Source organism: Pistacia vera, unplaced genomic scaffold, assembly GCF_008641045.1.
Source record: "Pistacia vera cultivar Batoury unplaced genomic scaffold, PisVer_v2 Contig376, whole genome shotgun sequence".
Lineage (NCBI taxonomy): Eukaryota > Viridiplantae > Streptophyta > Magnoliopsida > Sapindales > Anacardiaceae > Pistacia > Pistacia vera.
The window spans coordinates 225,104-226,112 of NW_022196197.1; the positions used below are offsets into that span (position 1 = coordinate 225,104).

A 1,009-nucleotide genomic window follows, 5' to 3' on the forward strand; every position below is an offset into this window, starting at 1 on the left:
AGTCGAAACAGAAAAAGAAACAGAAATAGTATAAGGAAAGAATTAAGGGTAATACATACGGGGACAGACAGATAGAGGGTTTTACTTACTGAGCAATATTTTGTGCTCACCCAATTATTTTCCTTTGTGGATGCAGGATCTAGGTGTTGATGCAGTCGGAGGGGCGTCGGCAAGCGAGGAGCAATAGCTACACTGTTTCCCCTGTTTTGTCTTTTAAAATGGCATTTTTGTAAATGACGTTCTTTGTGTATAAAAGACATATGACTTATAATGAAAAGAAAGTTTTGGGCCCAATTTTCTATTGTTATTATGCATGCATTGTACTAGTTTTCAGTAATCGTTACACAGGCATTGTCGATCCTTGCTATGATAACAATCGCATCATGGTTGTGGTGAGGAGATTGTTCACACTCTTCCTTGGTGAATCCTATCACCTCGCTTTCTTGCCTGGGCCACTTCGACGGCTTTTGCTCACAGCTCATTACTTGAGAAACCGAGTCTATCCTGGCCTCTCGTGCATATTGCTCGTGAGAGCGCTTGGAGCTCCTTGCAATGTCGGGTCCCCCATAGATCATACCCACCAATACATCATTGTTCGGTGAAGCTTGTTGGACCTGATTATTCTTCTCGCTTGGATTTTTGCAAGCTAGCGCCTCCTTGACAAATTCTTTCAAGTGGCCTCTTCTGATTATATCTTCAATGGCATTCTTAAGAGCCCGACACTCATTGGTGTTGTACTTGATGTCTCGGTGGTACCGGCAGTATTTTTTGCAATCTCTTCTGCCGGGTGGCCCCCTCATTCTTTCTAGTGCGGCAGTTTCTTAGCTTCACAAGAGACTTCATATATGTGAGCTACATCTTGAGTCAAGGGGTGTACTCTGCATACCGCATAAAAGGTTTCTTTTCCCTGTGGTTTTCTATTCTTCGTCTTTTTTTGGAACCTATTTCTATCCTTATTGTTGTAATCTTGGCCCTTCTGTTTGTTTGTTGAACGATCTTGTCGCTTGTC

The 1,009-nt window shown here is 42.5% G+C and overlaps 1 protein-coding gene across 1 annotated transcript; it reads right to left on the reverse strand.

The window, feature by feature from the left end:
* Positions 1 to 323: 323 nt before the first annotated feature.
* LOC116140725 lies at positions 324 to 800 on the reverse strand. Its single transcript, XM_031426313.1, has one exon. It carries the CDS (start codon positions 798 to 800, stop codon positions 324 to 326), a length of 477 nt encoding a protein of 158 aa, XP_031282173.1.
* Positions 801 to 1,009: the final 209 nt, after the last annotated feature.

Bases quoted from the DNA above. Each gene is read 5' to 3' on its own strand.
- LOC116140725 (XM_031426313.1), bottom strand. From the start codon at position 800: ATGAGGGGGCCACCCGGCAGAAGAGATTGCAAAAAATACTGCCGGTAC.